Here is a 23,659-nt window from a genome sequence, read left to right as displayed (position 1 = left end):
TCGCTCTTCTTTCCCCTCCACTCAGCCTCCTTCCAAAAGTCATTCAGCTTCACTACAATAAGTCCGCACATGCCCTTAAGGCCTTCATCGACTCTGGAGCTGATTGGCGTCGCTGTAAGGGACCTCTTTTCCAACCTGGGGATAAAGTCTGGTTCCCCACAAAGAATATTTATTGCAAGGTGCCTTCCCTGAAGTGTGCTCCACAGTCCTTATGCCATTTCTGCCAAAATAAACCCAAGTTAACAAGTTAGGTCTTCCCCCACATCTCAAGCTGCCCAATGCCTTCCATGTGTCTCTGCTTAAACCGTTGGTCCTGAGTTGTTTTTCTTGTTCCTTTCTGCTGGCTACTCCTGCACCCAATTCTTCTCAGGAATATGAAGTCCATCAAATTTTGTATTAGAAAATTTCTCGCAAGAAGCTTATGTACCTGATTGACTGGAAAGGTTTTGGTCCAGAGGAGAGATTGTGGGTTCCAGCTGCAGATGTGTCTGTTCCTCTTCTTGCCAGAAAGTTCCATCTTCACTTCCTTATGAAACCTAGACCTGGTGGGGAGACCGTAAAAGGGAGGGTAATGCCACACTTGCCTCTCCCTCACTAAAGCGCAGGCGTCTCTCTCCTGCGCATGTGGGCAGTTCTGACTCTGGGCACGCTTATAGTAGCAAGCTTTACCAGTTTTGCCCCAACCCACTGACCAATTAGAAAATAGCCTCTTAATTACTTTCCTGACTATTTAGCTAGGTCAGGGCAACATGCAACGTTCGTGCAATGTGTCTCCACTAGTGCTGAGCCCCTAGTTCCTCTGAGCTAGTTCCTGTACACTTGTTGCTCAATTCAGCTTTTCCTCTGTCAAACTCCTGTGTTAACCCCTTGTTGTCCAGTCTGTTGTTTCCAGCCTATTCCCTTCACTGTTCCAGTGTTCCTCTGTGTCTGTGGATATTCCTGTGCCACCTGTGCCTCCTGTTGATTCCAGTTGTATCCTGTGTTCCCTGTGTCTGCAGTGGCCCCTGTGTCACTGGTGTCTGTTTCCTGGATCCCTGGTATTCGACCCCTGGCTTGTGACCTGTCCTCTCCTGCTTCCTACCTGCTTTGACCTCAGCCTCCCTTTGCAATTATTCTGCCTTGTGATTTGGTACAGTGTAAGTTCCTGCCCACCCTGGTGAGCCCAAGGACCGCAACCTGACGGTAACCAGCAGCGCAATATCCTGCTCACTAGAGGCTCTAGAGAAGACCTGGACCTTCACAGGGCTCACACCACTTTTGTGCAAGCCGTAGCACCCTCTTGGATTTGATCATTGTGCCCTGTTATGTATCTCCTAATGAGGAGCAAAAACTGATGATGGGTTATATAATTGGGCAATGTGGAGGTGTAGAGAGTTTGTAAAGTTCCAGCAAGGTAGATGGACCTCTGGTAACTTGGCTGCACACACTGCACTATTGGTTTGAATGGGGATTTAAAACTTGGGGTATCTCCTAGAAGTCAGAAGGTTCAGGCCTGGTGCTGGGCCAGCTAAAAGCGGTGGATGGCTGCTTGACTGAAATTTACTGAAACAGTGACACTGTAGAGTGATCTGGCGGCTGCTGCAGGGGCAGGAAGGCAGTGCAGGTATACCAACATATGTTTATGGAGCAGCTATTGGGTTCAGGGGAACCACAGAGTTCTATTAGAGGTTGCCAGCGGTTCCTTGAACTGTGGCTGATTGTCCTTTACCTAAAAGTGTCTGCATAGATCTAAGGGCTACCACTACCTAGCAGAGCCATGGCACTAACCAACCTCTAAAATGAATAGCCGTTTAACCATTACGAAAACTCTGGAATTTTCCCCACTGACCCGTTATTTATTATATTTTCAATGGCATCTTTGACATCTGAAAATAGTCAAAGGGGTTTCATTAGGTTAAAAAAGTAAAGGCTGATTTGGACCAATCACAGAGCCCCCCGTGAGTCTCCACCAATCACAAACTGGATTCTAGAAGATATTTGATAACAAGCAGACCCAGTTGGCCCAGATGTCAAGAATTGTGTTACTCCAAAATATTCCTTTTCTTTTTACGTTTTAAGCAGAACTTTCACAACAAATTACTTACCTTTATTCTACTTTAACTTACATTACAAATGTTGCACACAGGAAGTGTATAAAAGGCTTTCCCAGTGTAACTGGTGAAGGTATGAAAGTGTCACATTTAATATGGTGACAGCACAATGTTTAGAGGTTATAAAAGTGTTTTGGGAATGAGCAAGTGATATTTGTAATTGGGCCTTTCTCGCTTACCGAACGGCCTAGTGATTTGCCATGAGGTGGTGTTCTCGCCGAAGGAACAAGGGAAAAAACAGGGGGAGGTAATGGTGGAAACTTCGTTGGGAGTCGCAGCTGGGATCAAACCTCTTGCTCCCAGGATGCACAGCAAGGGCCCAGCAGCCAATTAGCAGAGACCTGAGCACAGGCATATATATACAGGGAAGGAGGGAGGGGTTAGTCACTCCATCTTGTGTTCTATGTATAGGATAAACCCAGGGAGAGACGTGTAGTGTGACAGGGACAGTGTAGGAGCCTTCTTAGTTATTTGTTGTTTGTTATTGTTTATAGGGCATATATCCTGTACTACTGTTTAGTATAGGATATTGTGTATTTAGAAAAGGTTAGGCAGACATCTTTACTTTTACATGAGCCACTAGCTAGTCTGTTTTGTTGAACTGTGCGTTTGATACAGTTAAATATCTGACGATGGACTATACCCAGCTCTAGATGCCAGTTACCAATGTGGTCCACACTCTATGTCAGGGCCCACTGCCTCCTGCTGCTGCTGCCGCCTGTAAGTACTCCATTCACAAAAATTGTATTACACACTTCTGGGTGGCATTGACGATGCACTACACCCACCTCTCCATGACAGTTACCAATGTGGTCTCCCTGGCGATAACTGACCAGAGGCCACACACTGCTACTGCTCTCGCTGACCCAAGCTCCGTCTCTGGTCCTCCACAACTTTATGGGTGGCATTCCTAAAACATGTCAATCAGGTCATGATGCCAGTTAGCACCTGCTGTTTCGACGGCAGAGACTGCTGCTATTGGGTTAAGTTCACACGTAGTGCCACCTTTTCTTGATATCGTAATGTTTATGCTGCCTTCTGTACGCTATCACGAAAAAAATCCTATTTGCCTGTTTCACTTTGCCTGACAATTTCTGGAAAACCACTTTTGGAACTTTTGTATTCTTCCTTTGTTGCCACTGTTCTCCTCCACTTACCTAGCAAATTTGGTGGTTCTAACATGTATAGGGGCTTTGCTATTATTGTTTAAAGTTGGTCAATTGACTTTATTTGGAATTCGCGAAATTGGTTTGGCTAAATTTTGCGGACCCCTTGGAAATTTGAGGAAAGACTGTCAGAGGCCTTCTAACTCATCCCTAAAGTGATTAAAATCACATAATGCAGACCAGACCCCACAATCAGTTAACACAGATCAGACCCACATCACACAGCTCAGATCACACCCTTTATCACATTAAGCAGATTAGGCTCCTATTTCATGACGCAGATTAGACTCCTCATTGTATACAACAGAAAAGTCCCTCATCACATGACGCAGATCAGATGCCCATAACATTTTATTAATCAGACCCCCACATTGACCTACAGATCACACTAGAATGTCAGACCCGCCAAATCAAACACTATAATTTGACCTCTTTGATCCCCCCAAATCAAACTTCCAAACAAGTCCCAAAATCAATCAGATGAAAAAATTAAGGGTATTTGCACTTTCATGTAATGTCTGAAAAATTGTTGTGCTGCGTGGCTGTGCTGGGAAGCCTGGAAACTGCTGTGCTGTGTGACTGTGCTGGGGAGTCTGGGAACTGTTATGCTCTACAGCTGTGCTGGGGCGTCTGGAAACTGCTGTACTGTGTATAGCTGTGCTGAGGATACTGGAAACTCTTGGTGCCGGAGAGGGGGTGTGCTGTGTGTATGTGATGGGGGGGTCTGGCAACTGCCATGCCCTGTGGCTGTACTGGTATAGTACTTTCTGCATCTGCCAATGATGGTTGTCAGGAGTGATACATGTCATCACATCACATAGGTACACCACTGGTTTTATATGTTCCATTTTTTCTGTTAACATGTGATCTATCAACATGTTCTCTATATTTGATCTGACTGCATCTGTTTCTTGTAGAGTATGCTCTGAGTGTTCTATGTATAGGTTAACAGTTTTTACATAATATGTTGTATATGCAGTGTCTGTCAAATTGCATTGGATTTTTTAGATGGTGGTGGTTGACAAGGTGATATCCTTGGGAGAAGGAGGAAAAGGTGTCAGAGGAAGGTACTACAACTCTTTACAGTACCTCAAATTAGGTAAGGGTTTCCCTTGTGGTTTATTGCCCAGACACCACTAGATTCACCCATAGTCCCCTAATGATATGTACTAACAAGATAACAAGATCATACTTACTGGACCGTGCATCCATGGTCAGCTGCACCCTACCTCTGCCACAAAATCATGGAAAGTTGATGTGTCCACTAGTCTATTTGGCATAGTTGCAGTGCCAGTGGCTTTGCAGCATAAGCATGGAAGTGTGCTGCATGTGGAGCTACTTTGATGACAACTATTTGGCTGTGTCAAAATTTGGGGGGGGGGGGGGGGGCAGTTTGCTAAACAGCAATGCAACAGAATTTGGGGTTAAAGGGGTAAAGACAATATGGAGAAAGTTAATGATGACTCAAGCTTTTGGCTCTGTAAATGTGCCCCTTGTTATTGCTGGAGGGAGGGAAGGCTAAGGTCATCTCAATACAGTTTCTACAAAGTTGTTCCCTCCTCTGAATACAGACAGCAGTGGTTACTTATACATAAAAATGTGGAGGGGGGAAGATACAGCTACAATGGCTGGACAGGAGGCAGGGTAAAACAGCTGTTTTGCCTTCTGTTCTGTCTTCTGTTAACAGATGCTAGCAATTGTTTCTATGTGTACTTTTTCTGACAGGAGAGAAAAATATATTGTGTGTGTTATTACCCGCTATAATATTGCCATGTAACCAGACCTAGAGGGGATGGGTGTTCAGCTGTTCCTACATACCTCTGCTGAGCAATGGGAATAGCCCATTTACATGAACTAACGTGTGGCCACTACAATGGGACAATTGTTGGTTGTAGGCACCCTGCTACCTCTCCCAGGTTTTTGCTGCTATGTCCTCCTTTGGATCATCACCTGTTTATGTTTCTCTGATTCTCCATGCCCTGTCCTTTACCCCATTTTGGGTCACACACTTTCTCATATACTGCCTGCTCCACCTCCAGACTTAGCTCAGTCTCACAGTAAGCTATAGGCGATGTCACCTCTCTTTCTGCATGCTCTGGACCCCCTCTTCAGACATGGCCTGTGACGGGTTGACTAATCATTTTCCTCCCTTAGCTGGTCCACCTTCTCTTGTTCCTCAGAGGAAAGAAAGGATTGGATGCCAGTGCATGGAATGTAAACAACCTCTAACTCATATTAGTTTAAGAACTTCATGAACAGCTCTGACACAAAGCACTATAAACGGCCCAGGTTCATAATTCAAGCGGCTTTATGGGATTGTTTCATGGAAGAACACAGGAACAAGTCAGCATTGTAACCTTAGAAAGGTTTTATGAGAGAGCAGATAGACATTAAAGTTCAGACACACTTCAAACACAAACCATTCAATAGCTGCCAGAAACTTTGTTGACTATATTTTGTAAAATAATAAATCATGACTCGAACTTTTCCAAAATACATCTTCTAGAATTTCTCTCAGGTTTTATGATAATTATGTAACATTTAGGGAAGAATATACAGCCTAATAACCCAGCACTGGAGGCCAATATGGCGAATACCTCCACAGCCACCATGTATTGCCCTTTGGTGCTCAGATAGGCCGGGATCATGGTAATCCACACACTGCAGAACACCAGCATGCTGAAGGTGATGTACTTGGCCTCATTAAAACTGTCCGGTAATGTCCTCACCATGAAAGCCAGAACAAAACTCACAGCTGCCAGAAACCCCATATAACCCAACATGGAGTAGAACCCGATAACTGACCCTTCATTACACTGAATGATGATCTTCCCAGGAGAGAAGTGCAAGTCATACTCTTGGTAGGGAGGAGACACTGATAGCCAAATAGCACAGATCAGAACCTGGACAGAGGAACAGATTAGAACAACAGAATTAGAAATCTTCTCCCCCACCCACTTCCTCCATACACTGCCAGGTTTGGAGGCTTTGAAGGCAATGCAGACTGTGATAGTCTTGGCCAGAACAGAAGACACAGCGATGGAGAAGAAGATCCCAAATGATATTTGTCTCAGCATGCACGTTATATCCACAGGACGACCAAGGAACAGGAAGACACAAAGGAAGCTCAGCAAGATGGAGGTCAGGAGGATGAAACTCACATTCCGGTTATTGGCTTTCACTATTGGAGTGTCCCGAAATATAATAAACAATGTCAATATAAAGACAGTTACAGTAGAACATAACCAAGCAAATACATGAAATGTCTGAATCATGAAATCCTTCTCATAGGACAGATATTCATATGTTTTAGGAATACAGTTCACCTTTCTCTCATCCGGCCACTGGTCGTCAGGACATTTGTGGCATATCTCACTGTCTGCAGGAAAGAAAAAACACACAGTTACACATCAGTATGACTATTACACTGATTTGCAGTATGCCTTGTATTGTTTGAAACGTACAATATTAAAGTAAAGAAAAAAAATAAACTGTTAAAAATGTGTGCAAACAACATCTCACAATATCATCCACATTCCCTATATCACCCTAACACCATAGGTAACTAATAAAAAGTAGGCTTATGCTGGAAATGTAACTAAAATGGCAAACAGGCTTAAAGACAGAGATAATAGTGCTTGTCAAGAAACAACTAGAGGAAATCAGATCTACAAGTAGGTTCTGCACACCAAAGAGGGGAAGGAAGAGAAAGGTTTGCAGGTTTTACAGGTACATATCAGCAATCACCATTTCCAGCAATTATACCTAGGTGAGGTGAGCAGATTGATGACCATGTTGTGACACTGCCCCTGATTCATCATTGAAATCCGCAATCGCTGGAAGCGCGAAAATACGCGCGACCCGCGATTGCGGATTACCGCGGTCCGGGACTCGAGTGCGCGCGTCCACTCGCATCCTGAATCTGCCGGCCGAATGCGCGACCGATAATCCGATTTTGCTTGATGAATCAGGGGCACTGTCTAAGGTCTTCAACTGCAGAACATTTGTAGATTATGGGGTCCTTCATATATGTTTATTCAAAGAAAAGAATCATTATTGGTTGGACACCCTCATAGATATGGCACTGCTGCTGCATTGTATACGGATTACTGATGCTGCCAGGTTCCGACATTGTCTATATAACACATTTTTTCTTACTTCTCCTTTCTTCTTCCAAAAAAAAAAAAAAAAGACCCATTTGTGCTGCAATCAAAATCATTCTTATAGATACTTGCTTTAATAATACCTTGTTAATATTTATCACCTGGTAGTTTGGCGATTTCCCCGTCAGAACACAGTACACAGTGATAGCAGCAGCTATGGATTCTTCCAGTTGGAGCTTTTCTGGATCCTGGGGGACACAGATCATTGCATCGAGCTTGGGGAACCTAAAACCAAAATATCATTAGTTAGAATCCGATTAGTGCATGGAATGACAATGTACATGTACAGGAATGTTTGCAAATTTCCTCAGAAAGTTTTTCAATGAAGAACAAATGCAGAAGGTTTTGTTGGACCAGAGAAAATCACGGAAGGGAGGGCGCTGAGCAATAGTTCATTAGACATCTTCTGGCCTTCAGTAGATATATTTCAATGTATTACTTGTCTTTAAAACTTTTACCTGTTTGTTAAGACTGATCCCACTAACCAAAACCAAGCAGAAAAAGATTTTACGTGATTTGCTTTTTTTTTAAATATTTGGTCACAGTTTGGTTCACTTGCTCTTCATTGGCTCAAAGGGTGTGCCAACATGGCCCTAGCAAATTATAGTTACATTGATGCTCATTGATGTGATTTCACTGGGGGTCAGTGATGTGGCTCTCTACAATAATGGGATGTGTCCCAATAACTTAGTGGTCAATACATAACCCATTACAAAGGTGGCCGCTAGGGTTTTCTCATACTTTAGTCATTGATTAGGTGACTCCTTACACTGCTGATCAGTGATATGTCCCCTATGTTCATCCATCCATATTGAGGACCCAAAGCACTTCTATTTAAACATCAGGAGAATTAATTCAGGGAGTAACATCAACATCATCATCACCATCTTCACCCTCTACTTGCAGCACTTTTCATAGCAACTAACATCACTCCTTCATCTGCCTGCACCTAATCTAAATGTATCTCTCCATCTACAGGTATGCTGTGCAATCTGACTGCCATTCCCATTCTGTGTGCAATTCCCAACTGAATATCTACGGTATGCTGTGCATTTTGATGAACCTATTGCCCAAATTTGACTCTGGCCATAGCACTATCTATTCCCTATCAATTTGTCCCAGTTAAGTGTTGATTGATTTTATCGCCCAGCCAATCCTCCCCCCTACCCAGGTTCAACTGATATCCAAAATTCCTTGTTACTCCCATCAGTCCATCCATATTGAGAGCACAAAGCACTTCTATTTAAACATCAGGCTAGCTTACATGGGACCATGGTCAAGTTCCCAAATCCTAAGTGCCAAAATTATAAGTGCTTTGAGAATGAATCCAGGGAATGGAACCAGGAATTGGAACTGGATTGGACATACATTTACACTTTGCTACTCCCACCTCATGCCTCTGGACTGAACCATCATTGAACCACCTGAATGCCTACACTACCTCTGCTGCTGCCATCTTGAACTGTTTTTTCACCAAGCTTCTTCCTGACTGATTGCTATCCCACTCTTGGAGCTTAACAAGTTGGAAAGCTTCACTACAACCCATATTACAGGAGGTGCTCACATGGACATCAACCTCCTCACCCTGCACTCTCTTTGCTTGCTCTATTCCCTCCCCTCCCCCCCAGTCTGTTAACTCCTTTGCTGTTTGCTCCTTCACTCTCCTGCTTTCTCTGTACTTCTGCACCTTTTCTCTCTCTTACTACTTGGTGGTGACATCTCACCCAACCCAGGTCCCCCCACAGCTTCTCTCTTCCCTACCCTCTCACCAACATTAACCCTCCTCCTAACATCATTAGACATACTTTCTAACAATAGTGGTGAGTGAAGTGCCCCCCTTACATTATTGCTTAGTGAAATGCCCTCTTACATTATTGGTTAGTGAAGTGCCCTCTTACATTGGTAGTATATAATAATTTTACTTTATGCCCTGCTTTAATTTAAAATGTCTTATCTTGTACGAAAACCATTGGAAAACACTTACTTTGTCTTGTTTCCATTTGAGTTCATTCAGGAAAATATCTGGCTTATCTATATCTTTCAGACTGTGACTAGTGACTAGAGTTGTTATTCTGACTTTAAATTCTTCCGGTGAAAGATCATCATAGACCATGTTTGCTATCATTATTTCAGTGGGGAGTTCTCCTCTCTCATTAAAAAAGATATCTTGCGCATTGGGCAGGGTGTACTGAACTGTCCGGATGTATCTGTGCAGCTTACAAAGGAAAAATGCATTTATTATAGAATCATTGCTACAAATTCACCGGCTCACTAAGGTTTATAGAGTGACACATGGACCTGGGCTTCTTTATTGAGATCCCTGACCCAGGGTTTGAGTGATTTTTCATTACTATACTTGTGTACCATGTCAACTAGCCAAGGTAGAGCTCCTTAACCTGAGGCTTAAGCTGAACTTAGCTGAAAATGTAAATATATTTTTACTTAGACCTGACATTGAAACCTAACTCTAACTAACTAACTGTCCTGATAATTAGGCCTTAACAATCAGGGCAGTATTAGAAGACAGAATGATGATCTCACCAGCATCCTCCTTCTATTTTATTTATTCAGTCATAACCTGGGATAAGGAAGTTACCAAACCGTAGATCCTAAAGGCAGTGAAGAATACTGAAGTCATGAACCCGAAGAGAATCTACAGCAGCAAATGTTCCAAAATAGCACGGGAAGACCACCAAATGTAATAGGCCATTTTATGACAAATTCAACAAATACAAATAACTAGACTATCAATATGTCTTCATTACTACTGGTAATCAGATTTATTGTTATTTTTTATATTTACAGTCTCATACATACCAGACACAGTGGTTCAGATTACCAAATTCCAGCACCCTATCCTATTCAAGCTATATCGTATTACCAATAGGGATGAGCCTCTGGCATTCTGGCATTCTCGCCAAAATTTCCTTAAAGTCCTGACGGGTCCGCGAAATTTTGTCGAAATTTCGCGAAACCATCAGAAATCACTATAGGAGTATTATCGTGGCTGCATTTATAAATACAGCCGAGGGAAACCTCTTGTCAGTAAGCGATCCCCGGGCACTACAGCCCTCATTCTGACCTGAAGTGCCCGGGGATCTCTCACTGGGAGAAGGATTCTCACGGCTCCATTCATAAATGAAGCCTCGATACTCCTCCTCATGTCATGTGGCTTGCATTTATGAATGAATGCGGCCATGGGATAAATCAGAGGATTTTTCCCACACTGCATTCATTCATGAGCAGCCAGCCATAAGACTAACACTATGTTCTTGGATAGAGAAACTCTATCCAAGAACACACACAACTAGTAAAGGGATTCAAGAGCAATCAGCTGTCAACTCTGCTCCCCTGATGTGATTCTGTTTATTCTTCCAGAGGAACCCTGCTGTTCAGGCAAAAACTTTAGACCAAGACAAATATCCTGTGTCTCCAAATGGATTCTAAGATGGGGTTACACAACAAACAACTAATTTTAGCAAAAACTTTGCTGAAAAAACTCCTTTCACCTTTACTGTAACTTTCCAACTTTGTCAAAGTCAGACCCATTTTTTTGGTGACCTTATCTTAAAACTTAAGGCTAGCCTTATCTCTAAAGCTGCGTACACACGTGCAATTTTTGTCGTTGGAAAGGATCTTTCACGATCCTTTCCAACGACAAGGGAGTGCACGATGCATGAACGGTGCTGTACATACAGCACCGTTCATGCTCTATGGAGAGGGGAGGGGGAGAGCGACGGAGCGGCACCCTGCTGCGCGCTCTCCCCCTTCCCTTTCATTAGGATCGGTCGTCGTCCATCGTCCGTGGATCCAGCAGGTCGGTCGTCCGGACGATGGACGACACCGACTGTACACACGGCAGATTTTCGCCCGATAATCGGCCGATGCCGATTATCGGGCGATAAAAATCTGACGTGTGTACGTAGCTTAAGGCTAGTATTAACCCCAGTCCTTGGTACACATGGCAATCTTAAGTCTTTGTTTATTTCTAGGTTAGTTTTAGGGTTATAGCCTGGGTTTAGGATAGTATTTATTGTTAATATTCAAGAGGGGAGAGATATAAAGGTGGCCATGTGGTTGACTTTTGCCCTGAATTTGCCATTGTGTGAAGTCTCTACCAATAGAATGTAATATTATTGCAACATTTGGGGGTAACAAATTAATACATAAAAAATAAACTTACATTTTCCCTTAATCTATAATTTCCAGATTGCCTTCTAGTCATTATCATATGGTGTAACGCATGAGCCAGAGCATATACTGCAGTGTAGATGAAATAGAACTTTGGGTGGTCCTTGTTAGTAAAGCGATGTGCCATTGATTTTGTCCTGATACAGGTAGAATTGGGAAGAACACCAAATATTTTATTTTTGACTGGGTTAGAAGAAAGACAATGAAACTTAAGGAGAGAAATGTCTTCTAACAGAGGGTCCTTTGGGTGTTTGAATTGATGTACTTTATCTAAATAAAAATCTATACCGGGTATGTAGATACAAGGATAGACAGGCACAATGCTACAGTTACATGCTTCCCTTACTTCAATATCCGAATATGGAATGACATTCCATGAGTCATTCAGGATTAATGTGATATTTTCTCTTAAAGCTTTAAATTCCTTACAAAAGAAGGTATATTCAAATAGAAAATGGCCGCATACTATAATGACATTGGTGCTTGAATCTTCAATGACCTTTATTCTCCGTCTGTTAATATCCACATTATTGGTCAGGTAAATAACAAATGCTATACAGATCCCATATCTGGTCATCTCTTTTCTCAGCTCCTGTTGTTCCATTTCTCCACTGCCATCACTTGATGTGATGATTCCAACCCAATTCCAGCCAAACACTCTCAGGAACTTAACAACCATCTTATACCAAAGCTGACTACTCTGAACAGTGCGGTAAAAGTTTGGGAATTTTTGTCTGTCACTAAGGAGAGGATCAATAACTCGATGACTGATCTGGAGAAAAAAAGAAAATATACCAGAATTATGTCAATATTGTGTGAGAAGTTTTATGTCAGGTCTTTCAAGAGAAGGGTAATGCCTTTAGAGCTTCCTAAAACGATGTTATAGTCAGCAACCTAAAAGTAACCTTATACTTTAGCTCCTTTATATTTTGTCTGTTTGTCTTGCTTGTGCAGGCACATGGTTAGCACAGGAGGTACAACCCTGCCACATGTTTAGCATAAAAGGTACAGCAATGTAATACCAGGCCTAGCTTCACTGCTTTGTGACTCACCACAGTGTAAATATAGCAGACGTCCGGTGAAATAATCACTGTGACATAGTAAACTTCAGAAGGGGCAAAGGAATTCTCAGCTCACAACACTTCCTCTCACACACTGTAGTAGCACAAAGACTTCCTGGAAAGACTGCATTTAGATATAGACCACCCTAGCACATGAAGCATTAATAAATCTATCAATAAGATTTAACAGATCATAAATGACATTTGAATGGGAAAGCACTAAAGAGAACCCTTAGGAAATTCTTTTATAATGGATTTATAAATAAATGATATGATATTTTCATTCAATTAATAAAAAGAATCGGGAGAGCTGGGGTTTTTTTAGGCGAAGATACAATTTTATTGTAGCATCAGGTAAATATACAATCAATATTCAAGTTATAAATCCAATATATTCCAAACAAATGGAGCATCCCCATAAAAATTGTCATGGAGATGATGTCTGTCAACTATACAAAAGCAGCTAAGTGAATCTCAAAAGCAGAAAGAAAAACCCCAGGTATCCTCATTCTTTATATCCATTGTTTCCAATAACTTTGGGTCTGGCAATGAACTGACGTACCATGAAGAAAGGGTGTCAACCCCCCCAAAATTGACCTAAGACTGTAAGAAAGAATAACATACATAAACATTAACATATATAAAGAAAGTTACATATGAATAGGTACAGATATTAGATTGTGAGCCGCTTTGAGGGACAGCTAGTGGCATAAGTATGGACTTTGTAAAGTGAGAATACATGTGTCATGGTATGGAGACAAAAAGGGGGTGCTGCACAATTGTTCAACCTCTTTTTGGACCCTTCAGACTGTCTGCCCAAAGAAGGATCTGGTACATTTTTTTTTGTCTCCAAATAAGTAATTTGTTTAACAAACAGATGTTCACAGTAAAACCACGTTGTTAGTAACTCAAGGGTACACAAAAAACTGCTGTTATGTACCCAGGAGCAGCAAAATGTGCCCTGTGTCTCCCCAGTTTAGGGGTCTCTCATCCCTCCATCTACACTGGTGAAACTATCGTAGTTACCTTGATGGCCTTCATAAGTTTAGGGTAATTGAAGTGTAACATTTAGTTTTTGTGGACCCTCGGTTTTGGTTTTCACACCTGTAAGGTTTGCCATCCCTATCTGTGTCTCTACATTTGGGCCTATACTTGCTTATGTAAAACTGTTCTTTAACACCTATATCTAATGCAAGCGTAAGGACCTGGTGCTTATCAGACACCAGTTCCCCAATCTAATGCCGAACTGTTATCCTTTAGCTCAGCCTGGGAAGACTGGTTGTGTCTCCCATCACACAGTTTCAACAAGGACTTAATGTGCAAAGGATAGCGTCTGGGGATGGGCTGGCAGCGGACTAGGAGCCTACAAATTAGGCAGTACAGAAACATAACTAATCCAGAGTATAAGCCAGTCATAGACGGGCCATCAGTCCACCAAACGAGGTACAGAGGGAGTAGGCACAAGCAGAGTCGGGGTCAAAGGCAGAGGTTGGTCCAAGTTGTGTATAATCGATGGGTCAGGAACAGGTAATGGTCAGCAAAAGTAAAAACACAAATCATACACCAGCACAGATCAGCCCAGCTAAATGCTACAACAGGCATGGATCACTGGGAGCAAAGAGGCTATAAAGCCTCAGCAGCCAGTGGGAGCACAGGAGCACTAATTGGCTCTTAAAATCCCATTCAGCTGAGCACAGCCTTAGAGTGTGTGCTGTGGATGCCGAGAAAGTACATTTAGGCTGCACGGCTAAAGGGAAGCAGACAATGCTGCTATTTCCTTGCTGCTGCAAGTGACGCTGCTGGACAGAATACATGGGAAGAGATACTGCGGTGGTGCACAGTAGAGATTTGCCAGCCCCATAAGCATCTCCTAACAGCAAGCCTTAATTTTTAATCACCCCACTCTGGTATGGCAGAAAGTTGTACCACCTTTTTTTATCCAGCCACAAAAGAAAGAAAGCACCAAAGTAAGTTGCCAGACAGCAATGATTAAAAGTTTAATAATACAAGTATACAAAATACAAACATTACATCCTGGCCCATGAAACACTGAAGGAATTTTGTTTCAATGGCATTGTTGTACTAACGGTAAACATTAACCTCCCGGGCAGTTCATTTGTGTCTGGTTTTATGTCTAAAAGCGGTACATTGTTTTTCATGAAACACAAAATCATGTAGAATAATAAATTAAATAAATTTAAAAAAAAAATAAAAAAAATAAACTCACACTAATATATTATACTGTAAAATACATTTTTATGAAAGACAATGTACTGCTTTTAGATATATAAATCCACTGTATTGCATTCAATACAGTTCATTTGTATTGAATGTAATACAAATAGATTTGAAATCCCCACCGCGCCCCGAACTGAACGTCCGCATGCACCAACATCATCGGGGACTCCGCGGTAACTCATCAGATGCGGAAGACACCGGAGAGGAGGGGGGAAGGACAAAGGAGGATGCTGACAGATCAGGTAAGGCTCAATTTACTATTACTTATTACTGTTTTAGCTACCCCGAGTGTGACTCGGGATTACCGCTTTCAGCGTTTTGTACACTGGTGAAAAAGATTTTCATTCATTAAAAATCACTCATGTGAAATCCCTTTATGTTAGCCCTTCCTTTGTCATGAGGGTACCCAAAACTCCTACAATCATATCTGAAAGTATTGGATGAATTATCCCTTCATGATCATGCAGTGGACAACCTGTGCTGAGTGCTGGGTTCCCTCCTCTGCTCTTTGCTTTGGAATCAAGGTTCCTATGTGGTCATTGCAGCCCTTACACCTTCCCATTAAGCCATACGAGTGCATATGTATATATCTATACAGAATCACATGAATAGCTAGTTCAACCCACCCGGAATTCTTTGTCCATATATACACTTTCCTTTTTTTGTATGACTTTAGATTAAAGAAAAGGAATTTTTCCTAGATTTTGACTTTTGCAATAAAATTTTTTTTTTTTATTAAAGCTCAAATTTCCTCCCAGCTCATGTAAAGTCTTACAAACTCAATTACTAAATTGATATAACTTTAGCATATTGATATATGGGGTCAGATTTATGAAATCTTTTTGAACCAGCAAACATGGAATGGATTTCCTAAAAAGAATTTGCTATTAGTTGGCAAAGCTTTTCAATCCTGGAGCAGATCGATTCCAAGTTTGCTGGTTCACTTAAGTTCTTCTATGATAATCTATCTTCCCCAGCTTTAGAGAGCTCTAATGAATCATACCCATAGTGATTAGGTTACCTCTATGATGTCTTGTCTCTAAATAAAAAAGGTCCAACACTGAAATTTTGATAATAAACTTATGGCTTCTACATATATTTATATATATACATATATCGATAGTTTTCTAGATAAATCATGACAATATCAGAGTCCATCTACCTGGGGGTACCAGTAAATGTTTAGGAGTTCAGCTGTGGCCAGCGTTGTTGGAAAAGTAGCATCACCCACAAATCCAACGACTTCAGTGCTTTCCATACAGGAGTAATTTGGAGCTTTTTTCTTATACCCGGACAGTATTTTTAGGGTGGAATCCATTGATTTGATAGTAAACCCACACGTGTCAAACACATGATAGCCCAGAGTAATGTTAGGGAGCAGATCAGTATCCTTGTTAATCTCATCAATTGCAAAGAAAAATGCCATCATGTACTCATATTCTGCTATGTCCAGTCTGTAAAATGTAGAATGTATAACAATTAATATCTTTAGACAAATTAGGAATTATTATTCTGAGATTTGTCAGAGATTATATTAAAAAATGCAAAATATCTCCTGTCAGTGCTTTATATTGAAAAATTACAGCAAGATGGCTGAGCAAAAATCTCTTCGGGATATTGTGTTCCTTTGCTCTTGTTACTGTGGCCGTGCTCCTGATTTCCTCTTCTAGTCTTTGATATCTGTTGAGGCTTCTTACCAATGTCTGTTTGCTACCTGCAGTGAATAGTCATCTGGCCATTAACAATGGATTTACAATATTGGGTTCTGGCCATCGCTCATCATGATTAACCACCTAGCCGGTATGCCCGACCTTCGCACGGGCAAAAAAAAATGGCTAGGATGGTTAACCCCGTAATTTTGTCACATCCTTACCTCCATGGTCCCGCTGTGCACATCCAGCGGGACGATGGAGGTAAGGATTCCAGCATCGTTTTCCCATTCCAGCGTCGTCCTCCCTCCATCGTCGTCCGTCGATCTCCAGCGTCGGGTGCCAGCGGGACCGGTAAGATGCCGGCCGGTATCTTGTGTTCCGCTGCCCGGCATCTTGCGTTTCGCCGCCCGGCCGGCCGAACACAAGATCCCGGCCGGCCGAACACAAGATACCGGCCGGCATCTTACCTGGTCCCGCTGATGGTCCACGTCCGTCTTCGTCCAGCGCCGGATGATCTCTGCAGGGAGAAGCCGTCCGGCGGACAAAAAAAAACCAGAAGGCTTCTCCCTGCGTGCGTGATGACGTCGGCGCGTGTGCGGGAAATTCAAACTGAAACTCATTCATTTATTTTGTATTGGATTCAATACAAACTCCTGTATTCAATCCAATACAAAATAATTCAAATAAATACAAAGTTTGTAATTGGTAAATTCAAACTGTCATTTTGTATTGGATTGAATACAAACTCCTGTATCCAATCCAATACAAAAAATAAAAAAAAAATAAAATAAAAGTAAATAACTTGGAAATTCAAATTTATCTTTTGTATTTGATTGGATACAAACTTGCGTATCCAATCCAATACAAAATAATATAAAATTAATACAAAGTACATAATTGGTAAATTCAAACGCTCATTTTGTATTGGATTGAATACAAACTCCGGTATCCAATCCAATACAAAAAAATAAAAAAAAAATAAAAGTAAATACATTTTTTATATTCATAATATCTACTAGAACCCCTGTTCGGACATATTTCTGTAAGTTACAGGTCTACAATTTAAAAAAAAATTTCATGAAAAACAGTGGATCACTTTTGGTACAGAAATCTAGACCTCAGTGTAACGCTCAGGTGGTTAACAATAGATTACAGTGGTGAATTCTGGTGATCACTCGTCATGATCAACAATGGATTTACAATAGTGAATTCTGGTCATCGCCAGTCATGATTAACAATGGATTTACAATGGTGGATTCTGGCCATTGCTTATCATGATCAACAATGGATTTACAATGGTGGGTTCTGGCAATTGCTCATCATGATTAACAATTGATTTACAATGGTTCTGGCCATTGCTCTTTATGAGTAACAGTGGATTTGCAGTTGTGGATGTGAACAATTATATGTTGTTTTTTTACTAAAAGATTCTTTATGGTGTCGTTATTTGTATTACTCCTGTGCATGTACTACTGCAAACAATCCACTGGGTAAGGAAGTGGATATATGGGGCGTCCGTATTAAACTTGGTGAACAGGCTGTGAAGAAGAGATTTGGGTTAAACTGCGTACACACTTCCAATTTTTATCGTTGGAAATGAACGACAAAACGAACGACGAACGATCGATTGGTCAAAAATCGTTCATAAAAAAAGTAACCAACGACGCCAACGAACGAGAATAGTCGCTGGAAATGAACGACCGGACCGGCGGATCGGATTGGACGACGATCGTTTACCATCTATCGTGTGTACGGTCGTTCAGTGATCGTTCATGGTCTGAGCATGCGTGATGAACGAACGTTCGCTCACTTCCTGTGGTGCACGACACTTTCTGTATCGTTCAAACGATCGCATTTATTGTGTGTACAATATCTGCGAACAATCGTGTCGTTATCTGCATGTACAGGATCGGTGCTATACGATCTTCGCAGATATCGTGCAGGATCGTTCGTCGTTCGTTTACCAACGATAATTATTGGAAGTGTGTACGTAGCTTTAGAATTCAGAATTTTTTTTCTGATACAATAATGGTATAACAATAAAATTATACAATGTTACAATAAAAATAAATAACATGAAATGATACAATTTAAGTTATAACCGAAAAGAAAAATAAATGTATATAATGTAATAAAGATAACTTATAAGAAAGATATATAGAGTTTTTATTATGTGATTTAGCAGATAGTAGTGAGGTTCGTGATGAGTCCGCAATGAGTCCGTGAAGTGATGAGTCCGTTAGTAAGTGGATTTTCTCTGCATTTACGTTCAAAAGTTTTAAGATTTACTTCTTATAAGAGATGAAATGAAATGATGTATTTGTAAGTAGTTTTGATTTTCAGATTCTGGGATTTCATGTGATAATTTAAAGTATAAAAAAAGGTTTTATTCCTTCATTAGTTAAGAAGGAATATATGTCAGTAAATCCTTTATCTGTCCACCATTTAAATTTGGAAGGGGATTCTAAACCTGGAGGGAAGAGGAGACATTTTATTATAGGTAATAATGGTAAATGCGTTCATATAAGGTTGCCAGAGGATTTACCACTATCCCATATTTTTAGTAGATGTTGTAGGTGCGGAATAAGATAATTAGGGCGATATACTGGAGGATTCCACATTATGGAATTACGTGTAATAGGATTAAAGTTTATCAAATCTATAAGTATCCATAATGGGGGATTTGTAGTGCTTTGAATTTGAATGAGGGAGGCAATATGAGCAGCCTTATAGTAATTATCTAAAATTAGGATATTTAGACCTCCATTTAGTTTGGTTCTGTATACTGTATTACGGATTATGCGGGGGCGGGTTGAGCCCCTTATAAATTTTTCAATTTTTGATTGCAATGAACAAAGTATATAAGGTTTTACTCTAATTGGGAGAACTCTAAAAAAATATAATAAAACGTGGGAGATATGACATTTTATTTGCATTTATGCGTCCAATACAAGATTTAGGTAGCTTTTTCTATTTGTCTAAAGATGACTGTGCTTGATTTAGGCGAGGTGGGTAAATAGCTTTGTATGTATCTGAGAAGAAAGGATTTAGAAGAATATCTAGATATGGGAGTTTAGGAGTCCATTTTTATTGTCCAAATATTGAGATTTAAGGTTATTTTCATGGCTAGGGATTTGGAATGATTTTATTTTAGCCCTGATCATTGTTAAAATTTTTGCTGAATTAAATGTAAAGATGGAAGGGAGATGCGAGGAGAGGAAAGATGGAGAATGTAATACACAAATTGATAGTTTATGCTGCATTCCCAGTATTTCTATGCCTTGATATCTTTATGTTGTCTGATATGCTGGGCCAAGGGTTCTAAAGAATTTTTTGATGCAGTGCCAGTTAGATAGGGACAGATTTTGGAATACCTGAAGGCTGTCACTGCTTGCTAATCTCTGCTACTGCCAGGGACTGTACAGAGCTTGCAGCTAATAGAGCCAGGAGTGACAAAAAGGAAAATGAGCAGACTTACCAAGCTGCTGTTTTGTACAACTGCTACAGAAAGACAGAGATTGGGGTTAAAAAGAAGAGATAAAAGAAAATGACAGAAATCATTTCCAGTTACACACAGGCCATATATCTTCAGTTTTTCCCATAATGTGACAGTAAAACAAGTAAAATCACAGAAATTATTTCCAGTGACACAATAATTCTGCTTCTGGTATTAGCAGAGAGATTTTGTGATGGATTTAAAAATTAATAAGAAAATGGTAAAAATGTACTTACTTCCTACAGAAATAAATTAGATCAAACACACCGTTTCTGATTATGAGCTTCTCGATGGAATTGTGGACAGTAAAGAGCCCTCCAATAATCACATCTCCTTCTTGGTAATACTCATACTCAAACATTGGCTGCCAAGTTCTGAGGTGACACATTGAGAAATGTGTTTGTATAGATACAGTGAAGAATTGTCCCTTTAGGATAGACACAAACCCAGAGAGCAGAATGAGGATCAGGAATCCGTCCATGACAGAGGACAATCACTGACAGCGGTGTGTTTCCTCTGCACTGGAGGGGATCATCTCCAGCAGTTTATATACAATATCTGAGATTTATTTAGATTGGAGAAGTGTCTGAGGAAAACTATTTGCAGAGACATATTTGTTCTCTAAAATAAAATCTTTATTTACCAGAATAATACTTTTTATTCTCTGGCTGCTTAACCTGTTCTTGTCCTATATATTTCTCTCCATATTTCTGTGAAGAGCACAATGACACTTTTAAAGAAGAATCATGAAAATATATTGTATTTTATTTACTAAATATGGATGATTGTTGTAATTGTCATATTTAGTATTTCATGTCGTTTTATATTTCTCTGCAGTGACAAGTGGACAGAAGTGACCAACAAAGGTGACAGTGGCTGAAGATGGGACCAGCTATCACCATGTCAAAGCTCATTATTCCTTAACTAAAAACTGTGACTATAAATAAGTTGTGGTAGTATCTAAAGCCTCATGTACGTATCAGTCAATCAGGACAACACCGCGGTCATTCTGTAAAGATGACTAAAATACGGTGGTTGGTACACTTGCTGAAGCTTTGGTTTTCATCTGCTATGCCCCTACCACAGGCCAATATGCATTTTTTTGAAGGCATGCTTGATAGAGGAATCTCTGATACTGATAGCAGACTCCAACCTGGCTCTGGACCAAATTCTAGATAAGATGTCAGCTCTGACCAACAGACACCCTTGAAACAAAGTTTGGGATTATTCTCCCTTTTTCAATATTTTGATATATTTGAGGCTTGGAGAGAGCAAAATTCTTTTGCTAGAGTTTATAAGTTCTACTTTTTACAGAGAATATTTCAGAATAGACCAAGTTTTCATTCAATCCTCATGCATTTCCTGTTTGTCTTTGTCATGACCCAGCCTTGAAATGAGAAACCCCTGACCAACATGGAGACTTAATGAGTCCCTTCGCACTGCACTTCCATTAAAAATGATTTACCAGATTTTTTTTATTTCAATGACCCAAAAGATACCTCCCCTTCCACTAACTGGGATACCCATAAGGCACATATTAGAGGTCAATTTATTTCTCTTGCTATTAAATATAAAAAATATTCCTTACATATCACAAAACAAAAACAAGAGTCAAAGACAACAACCACACACAGACCTCTGTGTCACACTTACCTCTTCTTCACTAAAGCGCAGGCTTCTCTCTCCTGCGCATGCGGGCAGTACTGACTCTGGACGTGCCTACGCTCCCAAGCGTTATCAGTTTTGCCCAACCCACCAGCCAATCAAAATAGCCCCTTTATCATCCTTGGCTGTTAAGCTAGCTCAGACACAGCACTCAGCATTCGTGCAATGTGTCTCCACTAGTGCTAAGCCCCTAGTTATGCTGAGCCAGTTCCTGTACACCTGCTGCTTAATACAGTGTTTCCTCTGTCCAGCTTCTTCTGGAGAAGACCTGGTTGCCGCTTAGACTCTGAGCCTTGGCCCTTCTCAGTCTATCCAGGTTGACATTAGCTTCGAAGAGCGTTTCCAGGAGAAATCTCCTGTGACTGGCACAATCCTTTTAGCAGCCTCTGAAAACTCCAGCCTTCTCTGTTCCCCCTGTCTCTAAAGGAACCTATGCAGCAAGGCCGATCAATTCTATCTTAAAAAGAAGGTCCTGGCATCTATCTCCTGGTTTCTGCCTTTAGTACAGACAGAAGGGACACTTTATCAAATCTTGCCCACAGATGCCAGGAAACTTCAGCTCCTAGTATGCTCTGAGGGGGGCATGCTAGGTCACTCTTCTCTCCTCTCCACTCAACATATTTCCATAGCCATCCGGCTTTGACACAACAACTCCACACTTGCCCTTGAGGCCTTCATTGACTCTGAAGCAGCTGGAAATTTCATCTTTGCCACCCTGCTCTGGGAATGTTCTTGGCCTAGAACCGTTATCCCAGCCTTGGCGCATCTCTTGGGTGGATGGTACCCCTTTGTCACGTGGACTCATCCGCTTCCAGACCAGACCTATACAAATGTCTGTTGGTAGGCTTCACCATGAGACCACAATTTTTCGTGTCCTTCCTCAGGCCAGCTCTGCAGTCATCCTGGGATGCCCATGGCTTCAACAGCAATCTCCTGTGCTTGATTGGTCTACTCCTGAGCTATTAGCTTGAGGTCCCTTGTGTCACTCTAAATGCCTGGCCAAGCTCACTCCTATCAGGTCTCCAGCTTTCTCCACTCATGTAGATGCACCATCTGTTCCAGGATGTCTTCTCTAAGTGCAATGCTGAGAAGCTACCTCCCCACAGGCCCTAGGGCTGTGCAATAAATCTCATTCTGAGGTTTATTCGCAAGTCCTCTTCTCCTGCTGGCACAGGGTTCTTCTTTGTACAGGAGAAAGGTTGGATACTTCAGCCCAGTATAGAATACCGCGGCTTTAATGCCATCACCATCAAAAACCGCTACCTGCTGCCTCCCATCACTGAGCTCTCTGACCGCCTTTGTGGCGCATAGATCTTCATTAAGCTAGACCTCCGGGGAGCATATAACCTAATTCGGATCAAGTAGGGGAATAAATGGAAGACAGCGTTTAATACCAGAGATGGGCATTACAAGTATCTTGTGATGCCCTTCAGTCTCTTTAATGCTCCGGCTGTTTTCCAACACTTTGAGAATGATGTTTTTTCGTGACCTGCTATACATCTGTGTAGTGGTTTATTTGGATGACATCCTGTTTTTTTCCCTTGACTTGCCTACTCACAGACAGCATGTCGGTTTAGTCCTACAACGGCTCTGACTGAGAGGTGCTTGTTTGAACTTCTCCTGCCCTTTCTAGGTCACATTGTTTCCAAAGAAGACCTCTCCATGGATCCTGAAAAGTTTGCAGCTTTTTCTAACTGGCCACTACCCTGCGGCCTTAAGGCTGCTCAGTGCTTTCTTGGATTTACCAACTATTACTGGCAATTTATTAGGAATTATTCTACGCTGGTCGCTCCCATAACAGCACTGACACAGAAGGATGCAAATCCTAAGACCTGCCCCTCTGAGGCTATTCTGGCTTTCCATGCCCTCAAACAGACTTTCCTTTCCAGTCCAACCCTTGTAAGGCCAGATATTGCAAAACCTTTCACCATTGAGAT

General features: G+C 41.3%; 1 protein-coding gene across 1 annotated transcript; it reads right to left on the bottom strand.

Annotated features, from left to right (window-relative positions):
• Positions 1-5,683: 5,683 nt before the first annotated feature.
• LOC140327602 (vomeronasal type-2 receptor 26-like) lies at positions 5,684-22,527 on the bottom strand. Its single transcript, XM_072406987.1, has 6 exons — positions 22,382-22,527; positions 16,072-16,363; positions 11,957-12,382; positions 9,404-9,634; positions 7,521-7,644; positions 5,684-6,635 (listed from the first exon to the last, which is right to left on the bottom strand). The coding sequence occupies exons 1-6, from the start codon at positions 22,525-22,527 to the stop codon at positions 5,728-5,730; spliced, it is 2,127 nt and encodes a 708-aa protein (XP_072263088.1). The 3' UTR covers positions 5,684-5,727.
• Between the last annotated feature and the right edge of the window lie 1,132 nt (positions 22,528-23,659).

Source organism: Pyxicephalus adspersus, chromosome 3 (assembly GCF_032062135.1).
Source record: "Pyxicephalus adspersus chromosome 3, UCB_Pads_2.0, whole genome shotgun sequence".
Lineage (NCBI taxonomy): Eukaryota > Metazoa > Chordata > Amphibia > Anura > Pyxicephalidae > Pyxicephalus > Pyxicephalus adspersus.
The sequence above is the reverse complement of the archived record's forward strand: the minus strand, read 5'-3'. Positions and strand labels throughout refer to the sequence as shown.

Coding starts and splice junctions, on each gene's coding strand:
- LOC140327602 (XM_072406987.1), bottom strand. CDS start 22,527: ATGAGTCCACGTGACAAAGGGGTACCATCCACCCAAGAGATGCGCCAA. Junction 12,383..16,071: donor ACATTTACTGGTACCCCCAG/GTAGATGGACTC, acceptor TTTTTTCTCCAG/ATCAGTCATCGAGTTATTGA. Junction 6,636..7,520: donor GGAAATCGCCAAACTACCAG/GTGATAAATATT, acceptor TCTTTCCTGCAG/ACAGTGAGATATGCCACAAA.